General features: G+C 44.0%; 1 protein-coding gene across 4 annotated transcripts; it reads right to left on the reverse strand.

Moving 5' to 3' along the window:
• Nucleotides 1–322: 322 nt before the first annotated feature.
• Nucleotides 323–13729, reverse strand: LOC128302541 (U-scoloptoxin(19)-Sm1a). Of its 4 annotated transcripts, none has more exons than XM_053039386.1 (4): nt 13628–13729; nt 12618–13026; nt 767–916; nt 323–685 (listed from the first exon to the last, which is right to left on the reverse strand). In XM_053039386.1, the coding sequence occupies exons 2-4, from the start codon at nt 12751–12753 to the stop codon at nt 558–560; spliced, it is 414 nt and encodes a 137-aa protein (XP_052895346.1). In that variant the 5' UTR covers nt 12754–13026; nt 13628–13729; the 3' UTR covers nt 323–557. The 4 variants fall into 4 exon arrangements, with proteins under 4 accessions (XP_052895346.1, XP_052895345.1, XP_052895347.1 ...); XM_053039385.1 differs by having other exon boundaries at nt 12618–13070; XM_053039387.1 differs by having other exon boundaries at nt 12618–13112; nt 13628–13714.
• Nucleotides 13730–18961: the final 5232 nt, after the last annotated feature.

The following is an 18961-nucleotide window of genomic DNA, read 5'->3' on the forward strand; positions in this document are numbered from 1 at the left end:
TAGTGTCAGCTTGGTCTTGTCGATATACATCTAGCCAACCGGCACGGGAATGGGAGGATGCCAATCGGCACAGGAACTTCTAACCGGTTTAATTATGGGCTGGAATTGAATTGAGAAACTGATGCTCCTGTGGGTGGATCGTCATCGGTATATGATGATTGTACTAAAACTTTGTATGCAATAAAATGTTTAATACACGAGACAAAGTTCAGCAACTTGAAAAGATCAAATCATAAAGCATTGCACTTACCTGAGAAATATAGAATCAACAACAAAAAGTGTTTTAAATTCGTTACAATGAAAAGACAAAATCGCTTTGGTTTATGCTTTAATTTATTCTTCTTTTTAAATAGCTTCTTTTGATATGTTTTATCTCTAAAACCGGTGTTCTAACCTTAGGCGAGATACAATGTTTAATGTTTGGATTTGCTAAATTCGACACCATTGGAAATCAATGATTATCTCTCGATGTTCGATGTCTTCTTCTCTTTACTCCCACAGACCGTTCTTCTTGATGGTGGATTTATAGCAATCGAAACATTACTCCAGGGCAAAGATTAAACAACCAAAACACAGCACTTTTGTCCATCGGCACAATCGACTGATGGGCGCTGCAATCCTTCGGCGCATCGATCCATGCACGCTCCACGGTACTCGTGGCAGGTGAGATTTTTCGCTGGTTTTACTGTGGGTGGAGAATACGAAACGCAATATAGAATCTGCTGCTATTTCCCTATTCTTCCATATTGCAAATACAGCTGCTTACCTTCATAGCAGCAATCAACGCCCAGATGACCATTTTCCGGGCAGAGTCCTTCCTTTGCTGGTCTGGAGTTGCACTCACTAGTCTGAACGCACATACCGCCCAACATCGCACAGGGTCGCTCCATTTTGTACAGCTTAACACCCAAATATGCTGCGGAATTGGAAATAATTAAAAGTAAAACACAAGCATTATTAGGTTATCTGAAGCATAGGGATGAAACAAACTAATTCCTATCCACTTTCCCGATTCTTCCCTATAACGATTCGCTTTCATAATTTAACACTACAAATCCCGAACAATCGATGCAAACCACGTCCCCATGGTATCAATTCGAGTGCGTTTCCTTCCACGAACCATTACCATCTCACGTAAACACGGAAAAACATAAATGGAATCGCTCGTGCACTACATTGCTTTGCTCGAAACGAACACACAGCGCCGCATGGTTTGGTGCCACATTTTCCGGACACAACACAGTGGAAACATGACCAGCAGAACCCATCATCGAGCATTTGGTGGCGACATGTGAACATGTGTCCACCCATCAAATCCACGCCGGCTTTCCGAATGTTCCGAAATGGACCGATGCTGATGATAGATTTCTGGCAGGATGTATTGGTTTTGACGTTTTCCAGCCGTACATCGTGAGATTAGATAAATTAGAGGCACGATGGCTGCGACAACATCGGCCACCGTTCGCCTCTGTCCCACACAGCATCGCCCCGACACGCATCCTTGACTGGTGCTAATTGAACCGCATCTAATTCACTCCGCTTCGCTCCAGTAACATTTGGCACGGTGCACAACGAACCACCCCTGGCGAAAGGCTGCCTGGAGCGAGTGTGAGCAACCATGCGTCTCCATCGGAGCGGCAGAAACGGTTCAATCACCGGACACGCTTCGGTTGCATTCGATTTCTCCTGCACCATTCTACGGGGTGTCGTTTCACCCAATGGGCAAGCAGAAAGAAGTATAAAAAAGAAGAGAACGCGTACAAAATGCTACACCCCCAAAATGGTGCACTCTGTGGGTAATTGCATCGTTCTGCAGAGCTGGCAAACCCCGAACACACCTGCTGGCTAAGTGCACCAGCATTTTCGGCGCACTGCTCATTAGTGTGCAAAGCCAAAATGGATCACAACTGTAACGGCAGTGTCGGAACGATAAATGTGTCCCAACTGTAACGACTCGGAAAGCCTCGCAAAGCGGTAAAAGATGCGTGCAGCAAGAAAAACAGAAAAACGTTCTATCTACGACTCACACACACTCACACACCCAATCAGTGCCCGGTAGAACAAAGCGGTTGGTGTAAGGAATGGTTGTAACCATTCACTTTCTGCCATAACCATTACAAAATGGTCGTTTTTGAAGCTGAATTCTCTACCACACACACACACACTCTCTGCAGGGAAAGAATGTGTTCCAGTATGGTAGCGTCACAAGCGCTAACGAACTGTGAAACCTGGTAAATAGAAGGTATGAGGATGAATACAGAACCAACTGTGAATAAGGGTCTTTTGAATCAAATCATGAAACCCGTGTGAAAGACACATTGTGGTCCGTGGTAACGATTTTTGGGCATACAAATTGAAATGTTCTAGCGTGACAGCTCGAAAGTGACAGTTCCACGTGGGTGACACGAATGGAACTAAAATGTTCGACATGTTTTAATAGCTTACGGTCAAGAAATTCCATTTGTATCATCCTTCAACACATAAATCAGCACCATCCATTCTTTGATGGCCATTTTGGTGTACTTTTTAAACTAACAATTTAATGATTATAGTATTGGGAAAGGTTATCCAATTATAGAACATAAAACAGCTCTTTTAAAGTGCACAATTTCGTACATTTTAAAGTTGCATTACAAATTACTTTTCTCATTGTCATCCAGTGACAGTGAAATGCACAAAAAAATCCTTAAAGAATGTAAGCCTTTTTATTCCACAACCGAGTAGAGATCGACTTTATTTATTTGTTGCATTTCACCGTGGAACTCTGCTTCACATTGAACAATTTTAACAATTTTCCCATACGAGTTCGATACTCCCATTTTGTTCACTTACATTTCTTTTTGTTCCATCCAACATGGTCTACATTCGTGATGTCCAGTTCGTTCACTTGTGCGCTAAATGGCCAAAACATTATTCTCTCGTAAAAAAGCAATTTTATTTGTTTGCTTCACTCCGCTCCTTTCGCTGCTTTTTCATACGCTTCTCTGCCTGACAAATTTCGAGAGAAAAAAGGACCCAAACTACCTAAACGAATTTTCACCATTTCGACATATTTGAAATGGAACACACTTGGGACGTATATGTATGTGAGTGTGTTTGAGTTGGTGTGTTTATTTCCGAACGTATGTGAGTTCTATCAAAACCGGAAACAACTCATCTCAGCTTGAACGGCGTCACACGCTCGAAGCCATCCATGCAAAAAGGATGGGTAAAAATCGTATCAGAAGCGAAAAAACAATAAAAAAAACACCAAAATGGACGTTAAATGGAAAGAGTAAACTTTGGCCCTACTGTATTTACCCTTCGTTCACCTGTTTCCGGTACGGCCAGCACAGCCAATAGCGGGCGAAGTTGAAGGTGAAAATCGGTAACAGCTGGTGGCCACCAAACCGGTCGCATCCGTAATCAGGCCCACCGGTAGGACAGAAGGACAGGATGTGCCACCAGCTGAGCACCTAAAAAAACACAGCCCCAAGCATTGTCCACTGTGTGGGGATAGTTGCCGCAGCCTTCCGGAAGCCTTCCGATGGGCTTTGTGAACGCTTTCGGGCGAACACGTTCGACGTGTGCCTCGCAGAAAAAGCAACGGAAGAAATCACACGTTAGCGACTATTTCCGGTCTTCCCTCGAGAAAGTGGCAAACGAGCAAGCGCATCCGTTCGCGTTACTTGCCCACGTCGACAGCAACGCCACGACCAACAACGCTGATGTTCATGACGATGGTGAGAATGATGATGATGATGATGATAGTGCACAGGTGCTGAGGTGCTTTTGTGATTTCTGCACACACCACCGCCGTGCGCCGGAAGAAGATCATGCCCCCATCACCCCACTTGACCCACTGAAGACGGGAACGATTAGAAACGATTGGACGGTGCCATGGCGGCATCCTGAGCGAACGGGAATTATAAGCCAAACGTGCACACAGCATGTCCGCGCAATTGCCATTAACATTAATAACATCATAATAAAAATAATTCACCCGCTCGCTTTGATAACAATTTTCATCCATTTTCATTTGCACCGATTGGATACGCGCGGTACTGTGGCATCGGTGGGAAATATTTCCATATAGATATTTCCATATAGATCTGGCATACCTGGCATCCATCCCGTTGATTACGTGGCCGTGATGCCGTGGGAGGAAAAGCGCACACGCATATATTTTATTTGGATTCTTCCTTTTGAAAGGGTAATCGTCGATGGATTCGATCCGTACCGGGCACATATCCTTTGATTGCCGTGCAGGATGTAGGATGCTATTCATTCTTCCAACAGGCACATTTATGCGCTATTGAACAGGACGCGCTGATCAATAGTGGCTCGTAATTTACAAGCAAAATACGCGAGGAGCTCCCAGCACTGAAAAGCCTATAACTTCGTGTGATGTAATATAAAAAGCGCCATCGTTAGCCAATCCATTAACCTGTGCCTTTCACCATCACTTCATCTCAATTTCCTACAACGCCACGTGTGTCCTTATGGCATGGGAAAGCTATCCGGGTTCGATCGTCCGGTATCATTTTAATGACACGGCCAACTCACCCGAATATAGTTAGTATGATTGCATCCCCAAGTTCCTAAATATAATTCCTCCTCTTAGAGACGTGAGTGGGTATTGGAACTATAAAGATAATATAGATTCCCAATTCCAACCGCCCAGACTGGTGTTCGGAGTCGAGAAATTTCAATAGAATGTAGAATGACCGGTTGATGGAATTTCGTGATCCAATTATGTCTATACCTTACAGATGTACCAGGATCTGGATTGTCTTATAGAAGAAGGCCATCAACATTTCAGCTTGAAAGCATTTGATACCCTCTCTATGGTTAGGTAAAAAGTAGACTAGAAAGTCCATCTTCTTCGGCACGAAGTCTTAGTGGTAGCAAAGATCCTCGAAAGTTGTCCATCAACTCTTACCTATCATGTGACGTTAGAAACAACACATTCTAGTCTTTCAAATTTACCCAGAGTTCCAAAAAACCCATATGCGTTTTGTAGCCTTATCCTGCTTATCAGGCCGCGTTGAAGTTGATGAAGAGCTGGGAGGACAGTAGCTACTGTTCCACCATCTTCTAAAGCATCTTGATTTTCCATGAAAGGATTCTCGTTGATAGCAATAATCGTCGTTCCTACGAATGGGGCTAGAAGATCTTGTAATATTAGTATTCTTTCTAATATAGGAATATCCTTCACTATATTTAGTCAGTATTATTAAAACACGCATATTCGATTGTGTTTCCAACGCATAATAGAAGAACATTTACACTCTACCAAGCAGTAAACGGTCGACTGCCCTTGATCTGCTAGAGTGTATAATCCGCACCGAACTGATGCATCGCAATTCCAACATGAATGATATACAACGGATCTTACCATCATTAACATCCTGTCGAACGCAGATCAATATTGACACACATTCTCCCGCTCTCAATGGATTCGTCCGCACAGCAAGCAAACTCAACGACCCATATAGAGCTGGATATGAACGAAAAAAATACCACACAATCGTCTATCCAACCGGGAAGTTATCAATACGTTACGCCGGCGATAAATATTCCATCAAAGTTCAGCCCGCCCGGTCGTAATTTATTATTAAACAAAGCAATCCATGCTGTAATGACACGGCAATAAAGAAACTGTATGCGAAGGACAGATAGTGACGGAGCGCCGGCCAACACACAAAAAAATAAGCCAAATTCATTAACCCCCGGCAAACATCCCGCTTTGGGACTGGGGACTCCCCGCCTTTCCATGCCAGCATTGGCTGTCCTAACAGAGCGGAGTGTCAAACAAGAAAGCCAACAAAAGCCACCCTTCGTTATGATAAATAGATATTCAATCAAACAACCCCCAACGAGCAACCATTAGTCATTCACACTCTTGCCCATCATCATCATCACCATCGTTCTGTTTCTCCAGCCGCATAAGCCTTGCCTGCTGGGTGGCCCCAGACTTCTTATGCTGCGGCACGGTAAACGTTACACGCTCGTAATTACGTTGCTGTCGGAACCGATTTGTACCAGAACTGCATTCAAACTAGTCGCAGCCAGAGCTAGTGTGATCCTAGGGTGGTATCAATACAGTTCCGGTGCGCGTTGTGTGAAGGGTGTGATTGAACAAGAACTCAATTTGACGATAATTGGAAAATAATGTTGCTGTTTTCACTGTGCGATTGCTCCCAATGGAATTAGGCGACATGTTGCATGGAACTTCTCGAGTCGCTTTGGGCTTTCAACAAACGTGCAGTAATTACATAGCGCAGGCAAACAGGGCGAATGCTTAGAGTTGTGCATGCTTTATCTTGATCCTTTTTGGTAAAAACAAATAGCTTGAAGAGCGGTAGTTTTGCGTTTCATGCCATTCGCCAGGCAAACAATTCGTTAACAATTACTCCCAAAACAAAAACAAACCATCCATTCATAGTCAATCGACAAACGAGGACAAAACCCGCAACGATCCAATCAGCGGTGAATTGTTTTTAACCTTTGCGTTTGCTCCCTTCTTGAGCTTCTCGAACAATTCGTTTCTCTTGACGGAAGTGGTTTTTGTAACCGCGTTCATCGTTTTTTCTGCATGTTTGTTTGCGCGTCATAGTGAAAGATATTTGAAGCTTCATTTTTTGCGCGCCATTCCCCGTTTGTGGAAAGACATTCTGAATGCAAAAACCACCGGCATCATTTAAGTGCATCACGGAAATTAAGCGAAAAAAACTTATTCGAGTGGAATGAGAAGTGCAAATGAGCGGACAACTATTTCAATAATAATTAAAAAAAAAACATTCAAACTCTTTGGTGAGCTGAAAGTGCACCGAGAAAGCGCTCGGTGCGCTTCAATGGTTGCATTTCAAGCGCACATTAAAAAAATGTGCTTCCGCCTGTTCGTTTTGCATTCAAACTGCAGCGTAATTGCAGGTGATTAAAGGGTACATTCAATGGTGCTAACCGTTGACCATTCCGGGTTAGGTCGCGATGTTATCGGTGAGAAAAGTTATGTTTTAGCGGCGATGAAACGCTGCATTACCTTTTCCTGATTATGCTTGTTTTGATGACATGAAAAACTTTCATATTCCCACATTGAATTATGATAATTTATTTCCCATGTTTTCATTAGAAAAAGGAACGTATATTTCAAAAGTAAATAATATTTTATATTAAAAGATATTAAGAGTTGATATTACCATGGTATCAACATCTAGTGACTAAACAATATCCTTATGCGAAAATTTTGATTGTTTGAATTGCCATTCGTTTTTGGAAACTTAACTTGTAAAGCTTTTCCCCTAAGCTTTGCTTAGATTAATCCGGATCTATGTGATGCCGAAGGGTTATTGCTCAAATATCGCAGAAAGACTCAGTTACAAAGAGTTATATCCCCACCAAAGAACGTTTACAGAACCTTAAACGTCACCTTTTATTCAAGTTGATTTTGATGAACAGCTTTATTTTCTTGTCTCTAACATCCGATACCCGAAACCCGATTGAATGAAATTGAACCAAATAAATCATAGGGTAAATAAACTACACGCTCGCGTACGCCAACCGCGAGCGATCGGTAGAACGACTCTATCGGCCAAACTACACGGACGCTAAGGTCAAACCATCGGCTTTACTGAATGGATGTTTACCAAACACCTCACCCTCCAAGGAACAGCCCAACACCCCCACGACAACCCCAGGTTGGCAGGTTTGGAGTTTGAGTGAGAGTTCTCACCCGGCACGATTCCACGATTTTGTCACTAAATCGATCACACAATGGCGTGAATGAGTCGCCGCTCAAAATAAACACGATATTATAATCAATCATCGTCGAACTCGGCTGGTGTACTGTGTCGCCGCAGGAGACAGTCCGGATACGCCCGGACGATACAGCACCGCACGCATGTCTATATGCCAGCCACGTGCCGCTACTTCCGTGTAACTTCCACTTCCGGTGTTTGGGCGGCCGGTGAGTCTATAGCGAGGCGGAACAGAGAGGCGGGAAGATAAACGGCTAATGGGAAGGGTCGCAGTGCCCGTTCTAATCAGAGACTCCATACGCCCTGATTCATTCAGCAGTTGCGTGAAAGCCCTTTGGCAGATAATCTGGTGACGGACGGAGCAGAAGACTTTCGGACAGAAATCCAATCTACCGAAAAGTGCCCACAATGCCGGACCTATTTTCCCCATTTCGTTGCCCCATTTTCGTTTCGCCCGGACGGACTATTGCGATCAATCAATGGTTGTTAACAGTAGGCAGTTAGGCAGTGCGTACAAAGCCACACCGACCATCGTTACTAAGGTACTCTGGGATATGGGAGCACTTAATGATATCGAAAGATTCTTCTGATGCTGATATGAATGCCTTGAGGACTTTGACGAATTTATGAAAAATGTAATTAGTCTCTAAAATTGCACAACTTCCACAATTCAAAGAATCTTTTACGGCTCTTTTTCCTTGAAAAGAAACCCAAAGCGTTGTTTATTGTGTGCCTAAAGAACGATATTCTTCGCAACTCATTACGACTGAGCGAGTGATTTATGACCATTTTACAAATCAGCAACTCCAAATCACTTAAAACTTTTACCGCCTGCAAACGCAAAACGACCTTTTCTCCATTTTTGCAAAGCCACTGCATGCGAACTACGATGAATGTTCAATAGCATTTCCCACCAATGAACCAGTTCAGAAAGCAGACCAACTACGTACGCAAAAGTTTGCTTTCTTACGGGTGAAAAAAAACCATGGCCAAACCCATCGAGAGATTGACTTACCAGGGAGCTTTTTTGTTGTTGTTGTTTGTTTTATTGCTTGCCGCTTTTATATTCTCTTCCGCGTAATTTTCCAACATTGCAAAAGATTGCGCTTGTCCATTGAATGCAGCACAGCGATATAACACACCGGGGCGAATGCTGACGTTCGTCAGCAAACGGCTGGTCGACTGAATGATTTATGAGCTTTTGCCAGCGAAATGTTACTGGCCCTTTTTGCTAGCAAATTTGTTGTCGCCCTGCCACGGTACGGATTCCGCTCCATTGCCTAGGATTGAACTGGGCCGAAGACGAAACAAGTCAACAAAATCCAGTTTTTTCCAACTCTAAAAAGAGGACGGCTACTTTTCGAAGAGGTGTAAGCAGGGGGAGTCATGGGAAAATGTTTGCCCCATGTTTACTTGAGATGACACAAGCTGACGCGGGGCTTGTCTAGGATATTTATGAGCAAAAGTTTAGTTCATTTTGCTTCAAGTGCAAGTTTTGCTGTCAGTAGTGAAACGTCATATTCCCGTCGATACGACATTGATAAAAAATCTACTCTAAAGTCTAATAACGACACATAAATGATTGATATTCATGATTAGAGACATCCACACTAACTGTCCTAAGTCTTGGTTGGTACCCCTCAACATGAAGATCAACTAAAATAAGTCCCATGCTTTAAGAACGAACCATTCGAATTCAACGCTGAGACATCGCTCCAAACTAATACGTACTACCAATTATTGTGTGTTGCCCACGCAATTTAAAGAAGTTGTTCACACAAACATCTCCGCAACCTTATCAGCGTTATTATACATGCCCCAAAGACACTCAGACAACGGAAAATAATCGTCCGAACTTGTCATAATCATAAGTCTGGCAGTATTCCTTTAACCTCTACACCACATGCAGCATCCACGTAGTAGATCCATATCATTCCACCCATGGTAGAATGTGTCCTCCGAACTTTAGAAACCAAACAAAACTAAAACTAAAAAAACAACAACTTTTCATGCAAATTGAAAAGACAACTTTTGGCGGCTTACCTTCCCGGCATTCCCTGTTCCCTGTACCACCGTTCGCAACCGTTCAACTACCAAGTCTGGCCACCGGAACTGGCGAATCTTCTACCCGGCCCCAAAGTATGTCGCTGTAGCTCATTAAAATCTTTCCCAATCCAACGGTTGCATCATTACCTTCGGCGGCTTTTGCGCAACAGTAAAGCACACGGTGGGTGAAGCGAGGCCCCACGAAAGCTGACGACGAAACTTTCCTGCCGATTCGGTCGGGTTCCATCGTCCCATCGGCATCGGTGACTCGTCATCAGGCTTGCATCGCATCAAAAGCAGCTGCTTTTAATGTATCATCCCGGGTACCCGAACTCGGAACCAAAACTTTTGCCAAGCGATTTCCATGTTTCGGCTTCCAACAAATTGCTCTCCTGTGTCCCGAGCGAGTGAGCAGCAACGGTGGGAAATTCCGTGGCCAACTTTTACCTTCCCTCTCCGGCACTGGAGACAAGGCGGAACGGCATTACACGGAAACTCCCTCTTCCCCGTTTGCGAGATGCCTTGCTCCGGAGCGCATTAGTTTTCTGCGAAAGTTATTTAAATTGCTGGTTGCAGATGAGAAAGCAAACGGTTCGAACCGTTGTGTGTGTGTCCATTTTGGTGCGGTCGAACTTCGTTCGTGTTTCGGGAGGAAATTGTCGAAGAACCCACCAGCAAAAGCCCATGGAGATGGTGAAAGTGGGTGAAGAAAATGTACCAACCGTGTCCAAAAACCGTCCGGGCCTCGGTCGGCCAGAGTTTCGTGTTTCCTTAATTGCCACGTATCGTGTGTCCCTCTGTGGCAGCTGTTGGGTCGTGAAGTCGTTTTTGCACTCGAATGAGCAACTAGAACGCCGAGAAATTCCACCAAACAAACGCATGGTGCGGAATAGCGTGGTATAAAAACTCCTCGCCAAAATGTGTCAACGCTGGCAAACCGGGGATTTTTTTGTGAGGATTATGACTGTGACAATCCATTTGGCCTTTTGCAAAGCGCTACAAGTCTTTGTAGTACGATCGGGGGAAAAAAAACCCCACAAAGAAATAAATGCTTCCCCCATTGTGGTAGTTTTCGGGCTAAATTTTAAATGCTTTTATGCTTGTGACCTTTGTTATGATGCCGCAAAAGGCTGAGCCTATCTCTCGGCCGACCCGGTCTGGAAAGTGCTTTGCGCCATTTTTGCACTAAGCTTCCGATTCAGCACCGCCTGGCCGAGACCTTTCTGCTCGCACCAAATGAATCCACCGCGAGCAATTAATGCAATTAATGTCCTTGTTCCTGCCGCATCCGAACAAGAGACTATCCGCAATTGCAACTCCCAACCGACCGAAGCGGACATTTGCGAAAGCACTTGCCACGGAAAACTTACTGACCGTAGCCGTCCTGAGCGCTGAAGTGCTCGCATCTTCTCGCCGGACGCCGCAAGAGAGTGACCCCGTTTCCCGTGCCCGGTTTGCAGCCGGTGTCGCCCCCGGGTGGGGTTTGAAATTCTAACAGGAAAATTTCTACAAAATCGCTTCCTGTCTCACCGGTTTACCGTGTCCGCGTGCGATGGCCCGCTCCCAGCGTTCAAATTAAGCTTCATTTGCGCACGGTCCCTTTCACCCACCCCTTCCCTGCCGAGGTGAGTCCGTGGAAGGAGGTGTTGAGTTTCACCTTTCTTCTGCAACCGTACCGATCGGGCCGAAAGATTAGCACCGAAATTGGATGCTGCGGTCTTCGGTACCCGGTAGACGACGGTGATTATTGAATATTGCAGGCAAATTTGCTGCCAAATTGATGCATTCCCTCCGGGCTCGTGATAGACGATGCGATGCGGTCAGCATCGGGTATTGACTGAAGTTGCCTCAGGGTGGACCTAAAGAGCTGAGTGGCCCAAAGGGTGGGGGGGGGTTCCCAGGTAAGGGTCAAGGCAATTATGGTTTATTATAGAGAGTTGGTACTGATTGTACCAAGAATCCGGCTAGTTACGAAAGATGAAGGCAAATGTCTGCAAAACGAAACACAGGAGGTTTGTGGTTGGTTGAATTGTGTAACTCCACCGTAACTTTAGTATTCCATGCACTTTTTAAAGCAGTATTGCAAGGGAAAACAGGCACAAAGGTTGCACAACTTTAAAGCATATAGCGATAATCAAAAGTTTGACACTTCTGACCCAAGTAAGTTGCTTGTAGTAATAGAAAAATGTAGTTTCCGCATAAGAGTTTAGGCTAAAAATTATAACGAGAATAAAAATAAGGTTTGATCAGTAGAGATAAATATGAACTATTTGTACAATTTAATTAATTTACTTAAGTAAACTGTAGGATTCAAAACAAGTTTGTCTATTGGACCGGATGTTAATGTCACATACTGTATGTTTGTGAAGATCATGCTTTTATGTAAGAATAAACGATCTTACCTCACCATTAAAACTTATCTCTTTAGGTGTCTCAATAGCAGACAATTTCAGGTTAAGCGCGAAAATGATCAAAGTACGAAAGGTCATCGCAGCAATAATTCCAATAACTCATTGCCGAGCAATTCGCAGCTCAGCACATCGGATTCTACAGGTCCAGACGCATCGCGAACCATGGCCACCGGCGATAATAGCGCGTCCAGTTGCCTTTTCAACCACACAAAACAGCCTCACAGCATACACCGGCCAATCAAGGACATGCGAGGTACTCGTAATTCTTTGTTCAAGACATGAAATAAAACCACACTAGCCCCAAAAACCCCAAAATGCCTGCACCGAGCAGGAAGGTTGCCGGATTCCATGCCTCACTAGAGGCCGCTAACGCAACGCCGGTGTAGGAAGAAATTAATAATCACGCACTGCACGAACTTACATTCTTCCGCTTCCGCTGACGATGCGCCACCGGTCGTTTGTTCGTCCTGCACCGGTAGCGGTGGAATTTCGGCACTGTCACCGATGCAGACGGCCAGTGCCACGAACAGCAGCAGTGCGACGGCGTTGGAATTCATATTTCACTGATAGCCTGGGGGGGATCTCGCCTGTTTTTGTGAGTCTGCGTGTGTTTCGCTTATGAACTACACAGAAGTGCACGCAACGGAAGTGAAAAGATTGTTCGGAGACGCGTACACCACGGGCCCCAAAGAGATAGCTATGCTAACAATGTTTAACAGCACGTAGGCAGCGCGCGGTTGGATCACTTAGATCTAGCACTTCAACAGATACAAGCGCTCGATAATGTCAAACGGCGAGGAAGCACACCGTCGGTGCTCTGGTACTACTAGCTTCAGAACGGAAAGAGACAGAAAGAGGGAGAGAGAGAGAGAGACTAAGGGTGATATAAAATGGATGGACACAAAAAAAGATGAGCCTGTGGGTTAAATAATAGTACAGCACAAAGGCTAACCGGTTGCTATAACGACCGCAGATGGTTGTACCACGAGCTGCTGCGTGTTGTTCGCACGATATAACGATGCTTGTGCTCGGTACACTTGGTTGAACGTCAAGAAGGGTGTTCAAAATGGGCGCTTTATAACACGGCCAGTCACCGAAAATGTTTGCACAAAGTTGCACTACCTACTCGCCGTTATGACACTGTTTTTTTTTTTTGCTTCTGCTTTTGCTTTGTTTGTTTGCCAAAGGGATGTCACTTTTATCGTTTTTTGTTCTTAAATTTACTCCACTTATTTCTTCTCCCTTCCGACGGTCAACTTTGGCACCGTTTCCACGCAACAGCAGCTCGGATAAGCTTTAAAGCGCCCGGTGCAAGATTCGTTTGTTTGATTTTTTTGAGACCACTTCACTTCACCACAATGTGACACAATATTTGTACGCGGGGTTGTTACCCACGCGCGTTGTTTCAGGGCCAACCAAACATTAACCTACGGCGACAACGTGACAATTCGGTTCGATGATCGCGGTTCGACTCCTCGCAAACAAGCAGTTCGGTTCGGGTTCAACGTAAAGGCTGTCGTTCCGGCAAGCAACTGACTGGAGGCGATGAGTAATCAATTGCTTTTATATAGACTTTATGGTGTTGCCTGTTTGCTTCTACTTTTTTGTTGCCTTTTTGTTCATTTAACCATATTTAAGATTCACTCCGCTCCATGGCTCCATGCCCCCCGTCCGTCCACGTTCGTTCGGGATGAGTTAAATTGAATGACACCCATGCCGCACCATCGGACCATCATCAACATCCCCTACTCCCTCTCCAACTGGCCGGGCTTTGTGGTTTACTTCGCATGACGTTGTGTCGCGCTAGTAGTCGCTCATAGCGCAACCCAAGCGGACGAACAACACTAGTGAGCGGTTTTTCGAAAACATGACCATGATGTTTAGCCTAACATTCGTACTGGCGCACTGTTTCGCTTTCACTCGTTCAACAATGCAAACGGTCACACAAACACATCCGTGCCACATTATCTTTCTCGCGTAATCTAACATGCTGCACCCCCACAACACAAGGAAGGGTGAACCTACAACCATGCGGCAAAAGCTAAAGGTTTAACCGGTTTGCAACCGTTGGCCACACTGTTGGTGGTGGGGTTTGGCTATAAAATGAGGTGCTGATGAGCATTTCGCCGGTACGTGAAGTCATTAGTGTGATCGATGAGAGAACGAGAGAGACACAGCGGTTCTTTTTTGTCTACCACTCGTTGCAACTGCAGTGGGTGCATCTGGGTAGTAATGAGCGAATTAAAAGAGCAGTACCAAAAGGGTAGCACTGGAAAAACCCTTCTGTAATGGGGTTAGTTTAAACAAATAATGAACAAATGAACGGTGTGCTAGTTAACAGCTCGTTAAGAGGATTTTTATTGCATTTTCTAAACTTACCATGCTCCTTTTACAAATGATCTTTATTTCATAGTATTTCAAGTGCTTTGAATTTTTGTTTATCGTCAATCAGGGATATGGCAAATATTTTCGGTATCTATAATAGGGTATTCATCATTTTACCTGTGTAGTTATTTAATTCTACCAGAATTATTATATATTTTACATATTATATGAAAATCAATTAAGTTATTATCTTTAAAATCTATTAGCTGATTAAAATATGCGCAAAAAGCAGTAAGTAGCGAAACACTCATAATTTAAAATATTTCACAGTGGAATTTGAGGTATCCTAAAGACAATGTAGGAAAAAGGAACTCCTGAGCGCATATTTCTTCTAAATAGTTCTAGTTTGCAACCTTTTTTAGAACTATCGATTTAAGGAAACATAATATCGTTTCGTCCTTTGTAAGCATTTTCCTGCTTCAATCTACGCTTATTACAATGTAAAACAGCTACCATCCACAGGATGCAAGCAGCAGCTGCAACACTAAACCATGCTTCCTTATGTTTCGATTTCGGAAAACCACCACCAGCACCACCATAGACCATTAGTCATCCCCGAACCGTCATTAAACCCATTCGTAAGTTCTCATGCCCCGTACCTCACACACGGGAAATGAGACTTTGTCACACCCGGGCGGGTTTGCCAAACAACACGGTCTGGTTGCGGAAACGGTGGCCACCGTACCCGTAATCGTGTGTAAATAAATGATGTTGCATTCATAAATTCCGCTCCAACGTACCGTGTTGATAAATGCATTCACACCCCAAACCCCAACCGGAACGCCGGCACCAACTCACCGTTTTGCGTGCACTCGAAAGTGTAATAGATTTTTACAATATTATTTAACACCGTTCCTCCTCCGTTCCATGGCCACACTCTGGTACCATTTCTCCCGGCACAAAAATGACTTTTAATAAACTGCACGGTGCGCCGGGCGCAGAGTGCATTCGTGCGTCATCCGACAGATTTGGGCTCTGTGAAGCGTAATTATTTTTTCGCTTGTTGACTTTATTACACTCTGGCCGCCGTGTTTGTGTGATGCCCACAGTGCGTTAGGTCGCATAATTTAAGCGGCATTAGAAGGGAACTAAACATCCCATCGAATGCAGCTGTCGTGCATATGGTGCGCTAATATGAGTGGATATTTTATAGCGGCCAGTGTTGGACACTGTTTAAAGCGGCTCTGAAACAACATAAGCCTCTCGGTCCCCCCCCGGACCGTTGCCACCTGCGTGAGGAAAAAGGCTCCATCCCCACAGTGACAATTGTTTGCAATCGTTATCGCATTATTTAATTGTTGCGAATGAAATCCATCGTTGCCCCATCACAGTTCACCCTCGTAACGGAACTCGAGCATAAATAAATTATTTCAAACGATTCCCGGGGATTAAGTGAGCACCGCAAAAAGTGCTCCAATTTGCATAAGCATAATTTGTTTGGTTCCACCCGGCCTTACTCCAACGGCGGTCCGGTAGAGCCTCCGACAAAAGAGAAACAGCCCTCATTAAAGCCTTGTCTCTGGATTGTTCCTCTTGTGATGCTGTTTTTCCACGTAGTTTCATACATTTTCGGCCGTGGAATGCAGCAGTGGTGCAGCTTTTTAAGTTGTGCAGTAAGCTAATGGGTAGTGGGTAATGTTTGGTTCTGCCTGGTTCATTCTTTACCACTGGAGCCCCAAACCCCGCTGCTCGCAAGCGAAAGCAGCCTAGCATCACACTAGAAATTACTGCCACGAAAGTGGTGGCTGAGCACACTTTGGACTGCTGCACGTTAGATGCACTCGGCTGCCGCAGTAGCTGCATTGCACATCACTGGCTGGCTGAGCTGGGTGTGTTATGTTTGCTTAGGGAACATGTGGCTTGTGCCGCATACAAGCGTTCCCTCCACTCGGTTTTTCGGCCACGGCCACATTCGCTCGCGTATTTTTTCCTGCACGTTTTTCAATTAACCAAGATTATGTTCTGCTGGCGCTTTTGCTAGACGTTTTAACCCCGTGCCGGAGCCCAAGCAGTGGTAAAGAACGGTACCAATTAAAACCAATCTCATGTTTGTGCCCCGTTTACTGTATTGCTGGACCGTTAAGTGAAGTTTTTCTTTGATTTAAAACGTTAAAATGCTTTTTCCAACGTACCGTACTGTGCTTTCCTTTCAATCTTTCCCCTAAGCTTTGAGAGCGCTTATCCTACGGATGGTTCTCTACAGTTGGCAGATTTATTGACATTCGAGCGAAATGTGGCACAAAAAGCGTTTGCAATGGAAATAATGTAAAACAAAACCGAAAGAAAATCATTAGCGATAATTTTATTACATCGCCCTGTAGTCTCATCGCCAACAATACGCCACAATAATCTTGTAAGGAAAAAGTGAAGCAAAATAAATGCCCGAGTGATAGCACAATTTGTACAAAAACCTAAACAACGAGCGAAGAACGGACCCTTTTTGCAATCTTTTACTGTTCAGCGAGGGGAAAATAAAAAACATTCAACCATAGATATGTGTTGCGATGCGATACTGGTCTACAAATATCGCACGAGCGGCGTGGAAACCGAAACCGAACGCATCTATCTGTAGGGATGGTGGCTAAAGTAATGTTTTCACTTGGCCATCAGTTTAATGGAAGCGGTTTCACTTTTCATCCCGGGTTTGGAGGGAAGGTTTTGGGATCCCTCTTTGTTTTGGCTCATGAACAGATTGTATTTGATTTTGGTGTGAGCGATATGAGCAAAATACTACATCATAAACCTGAGGAGATAAATTTAATGCTAACTCAAAATGATAAAATTCCATTGTGATATGTGACTTAAATTTGGTTTTAATACGCCATTAATATAGCGATTTTATTGTTTTATAAATTCACCTTGTACAATATATCATTGAATATACGTTGTTCCTAAGACTATTCCTATCATAGCTATAATTTTATTTTTTCAATAAATTTAGTATTAAGTTGAACCATCGACAGATAAAGGAATCCGAAACGGCGATCAGCCGGGTTGAGCACCTGATGATGAATTGGGCCCACCCCAAAAGAATCCACTTAGCTTCAGAGACTATTTTACATGTACTTCAATTGAACTATTTTACGCTGGAAGTTGTGTAAGACCTAATGATTCTTTAATGTCCTAATAATTTGAATATTTGGTGACCAAATTGTCTCCCTATTTTAAAGTCGAAAGTTCACTATTATCACAAATAAATTCACAGGCATAATTGGTTGGCTACCTTAACTATTCAACAGCTTGTAATTGGAATCTTTTCGGTAAAATACTATTTTCATCATTTGTGTAGTAATTAAAAAAAAATATGATACGATGAGTACCCACATTTAAGGGCAATAACAAATCGTGAGCCAAACGATCGGCAATCCAAACAACGATGGACTTGTTTGGTTGGTTCGAGTAATTTGGCAGAAACATTTTCCGCTTGATTAGCCCAAATGTTGCCAAAAGTTTCACAGAAGAGTTCGAGCCAAGCGACCTTTTTTCCCATTCGTTCTGACTGGTGGCTTTTTTATCGATTTCATAGTGAAAGACGCTAGTTTCTTCAGTGCTCCCCCCTTTGCGGTGGCACAAAAACCCCTAAACCCACTACCGTCCTCTGCGCTGTTGTAGTTCCATTCCACGGTGTGGTTTGAACGATTCATAGATAATTTTTCCTCCATTTAGCTCCGTTCGCCAGCCATTGCATTTCCATTCCATCCTATGCCAAGCAGAACAATAATCCTCGCCAACCCATTTCCCACAACGCTTCGGTTGGTTACATTTATCTACTTCATCTCATTTTTTTGGGGAGGTTGGATGATTTTCAGTCGATTATCGATTTTTGATTTTACGATTATTTTTATTACAATCGCCTAGGCAAAGCTGGTGTGGCCCGTGCCCGTGTTGTGTGCGAGTTTTTTTTTCCTGCTTGCCTGCTTTCCGCGTATTATCTTTATACCTTCATTCTGGCGCTTCACCACTTCGAACGGTGCCTTCGACGGTGGTGCAAAGTAAGGCTGCTCTTACTGGGTGGATCAATTTTGCATCAAAGCACCTTCTTTGCTGGCGAAAAAGTTTTTCCACCTTTTTATCGCCTACCGGGCAAGTGTTTGTGTGTGGCATGGTTGCGATTAAGAAACGCCAGGTACGATGGAAGCGATGCTGCGTACTGAGGTGTGTCATGCTTTGATGTTCGCGTTTCTGCTCCACGTGTATTGTATCCTTGCGTATCAACTATAGACAAGGTCTACGAGAACTTTGTAGCGGTTGTCATGAATTTAATAGCAAAAGGTACTTAAACACGATTAAGAGTTCTCAACTGGCATAAAGTTACAAAACAAATTTCTAAAATATTTTTTAATGTGCGTTAGAAGAAACGACAAAGTACTGGGTAAAATC

The sequence above is a fragment of the Anopheles moucheti genome, chromosome 3 (genome assembly GCF_943734755.1).
Source record: "Anopheles moucheti chromosome 3, idAnoMoucSN_F20_07, whole genome shotgun sequence".
Lineage (NCBI taxonomy): Eukaryota > Metazoa > Arthropoda > Insecta > Diptera > Culicidae > Anopheles > Anopheles moucheti.

What these genes read in the sequence shown, in the direction of transcription:
- LOC128302541 (XM_053039386.1), bottom strand. Translation starts at nt 12,753, where the DNA reads ATGAATTCCAACGCCGTCGCACTGCTGCTGTTCGTGGCACTGGCCGTC. An exon ending in GTCAGCGGAAGCGGAAGAAT is followed by an intron (nt 917 to 12,617) that starts GTAAGTTCGTGC and finishes CCAATTCCGCAG; the next exon opens with CATATTTGGGTGTTAAGCTG. An exon ending in CGTTGATTGCTGCTATGAAG is followed by an intron (nt 686 to 766) that starts GTAAGCAGCTGT and finishes CTCCACCCACAG; the next exon opens with TAAAACCAGCGAAAAATCTC.